The following is a 2,169-nucleotide window of genomic DNA, read 5'->3' on the forward strand; positions in this document are numbered from 1 at the left end:
TGCTGCTGCTGCTGCAGTGCTGCTGCTGCTGCTGTGGTTTGGGGTGTATGTACAGCTTCGCTGCAGACGTTGGTGTGTCGTCATTTTGCTTTTGAGAAGAATAGAGTGCAGCAGCAAGCAGCAGCACTGCGTCAGTGCATGCGCACCATAGATAAGCAGCAGCAGCAGCAGCAGTTGCTGCAGCAGCAGCGGGAGAAAGCAGAACGAGAAGAGGATATTAGTGAAGATGGTTTAACAGAGTATGAACTGCAGCTGCAGCAGGAAGAGCAGCAGCAGCAGCAGCAGCAGCAGCAAAAACAATTTATAAAATCCTTACAAAGATTGGGGCTGGCTTTTGAGGAGTCTCAGGCTTTCTTAGAGGCGCATGCAGATACACTGCAGGAGGCGCTGCAGCAGCAGCAGCTGATGCTGCGGCACAAGCAGCAGCAGCGCAGCAGCAGCAACCCTGCTGCTGCTCCTGCTGCTGCTGCTGCTGCTGCAGCAGCAGCAAATCCACAAGAGCAACGAGAAGCAGCAGAAGCAGCAAAGGCTGCTCTTAGAGAGATTGCTGCGGTGTACATGCAGGTGCAGCAGGAAGCTCAGCCTTACCTCCACAGCATCCGTAAGGCTTATACTCATATTTCTATTTAAACTGCAGCAGCAGCAGCAGCAGCAGAAGCAGCTGCTGCNAGCAGCTGCTGCACCCTAGGGGCCTGTTCAGAAGCAACAGCAACACCATGAACAGGAACTGCGCCACCTACAGCAGCACCAGCACTTGCTGCTGCTGCTGCTGCTGCTGTTGCTGCTGCTGCTGCTGCTGCTGCTGCTGCTGCTGCTGCATGATAAAGGTCCACTACTGTGTGAGTACAGTTTCGCTTTAAATTATTTATTTTTATGTATTTATTTATTTATTTAAATTATTTTTATTTATTTATTTGTGTTGCGTTGCAGAGGCAGAAATGTCTGGTGAGAAGCCTCGTCAACGGGAAGCAGCAGCAGCAGCAGCAGCAGCAAGACCACCAGCAGCAGGAGCAGCAGCAACACCAGCGTCTGTGACTGGCGGCCCAGCATCATCAGCAGCAGCAGCAGAAGCAGCAGCAGCAGCAGCAGCAGCAGCAGGCAGCAATGCTGGGGCTGTGGATAAGTCTGTTGCATGGTTGACGTCAAGCGACAAGGGGGAAGGGTTTCTATCATCGCCAGCAGCAGCAGCAGCAGCAGCTGCTGCTGCTGCTGCTGCTGCTAAGCATGGAAAAGAAGGCCTTCAGTTCTTCACTCTGGATGCAGACAGCAGCCCCCCAACCCCCAGGCTAGAGCCTGCTGCTGCAGCAGAGGAAGCACAGGGACCCGATGACGGTGTAGCTGCTGCTGCTCCTGCTGCTGCTGCTCCTGCTGCTGCTGGTACCCCTGCTGCTGCTGCTGCTGCTGAAGAAGAAGAAACGCCTGCTGCAGCTGCAGGAAACGTGAAGGGTTCTGTCTAGTTGCTGCGTTGCCCCTCTTGCTGTAGTGACACCCCAACGACTTCGATGTCTTTGAAACGAATGCAGCGCGAAGCAGCAGCAGCAGCAGCAGCAGCAGCAGCAACAGCAACAGCAACAATGCAGCAACAGCAACAGCAGCAGCAACAACAGCAAAAGCAGCCAGTTGCAGCTTTAGGAGTTTCGGTCAATGGGTGGCCTTGAGGCCCACATTCAGGCAAGGGGAGGAAGTGCTGCTGCAGCAGCTGCTGCTGCTGCAGCACGCGCTGCTGCTGTTGCTACTCCTGCTGCTGCTGCAGCAGCTGCTGCTGCTGCAGCACGCGCTGCTTCTGTTGTTACTCCTGCTGCTGCTGCAGCACCTCCTGGTGCTGCTGTTGCTACTCCTGCTGCTGCTGCAGCACCTCCTGGTGCTGCTGTTGCTTCTCGTGCTGCTGCAGCAAAGAGTTTGTGCTGCAGCGTATTCACTTTCTTTGTTTGCTTTTTCTTTTGTTTTTTGCATACAAATGTTGGAACCCCAAAGGGGATGTTTTTCTTCTAGCTGATACAGCAGGAATGAGAGGAGAAATACAAACAAAAATATATTTAGTTTGTCACTGTTGTAGTTATACAGGAGGTAGGAGAGCAGCGGTTGCTGCTGCTGCTGCTGCAGCAACAGACGCAGCAACAGCAGCAGCAGCAGCAGCAACAGACGCAGCAACAGCAGCAGCAGCAGCAG

General features: G+C 53.8%; 1 protein-coding gene across 1 annotated transcript; it reads left to right on the forward strand.

Moving 5' to 3' along the window:
- Positions 1–138: 138 nt before the first annotated feature.
- On the forward strand, positions 139–1,457 carry EMH_0040430 (uncharacterized protein; the record flags this gene model as incomplete). Its single annotated transcript, XM_013495505.1, has 2 exons — positions 139–601; positions 931–1,457. The coding sequence occupies 2 exons, from the start codon at positions 139–141 to the stop codon at positions 1,455–1,457; spliced, it is 990 nt and encodes a 329-aa protein (XP_013350959.1).
- Positions 1,458–2,169: the final 712 nt, after the last annotated feature.

The sequence above is a fragment of the Eimeria mitis genome, genomic scaffold, assembly GCF_000499745.2.
Source record: "Eimeria mitis Houghton genomic scaffold, Emh_scaff1609, whole genome shotgun sequence".
NCBI lineage: Eukaryota > Apicomplexa > Conoidasida > Eucoccidiorida > Eimeriidae > Eimeria > Eimeria mitis.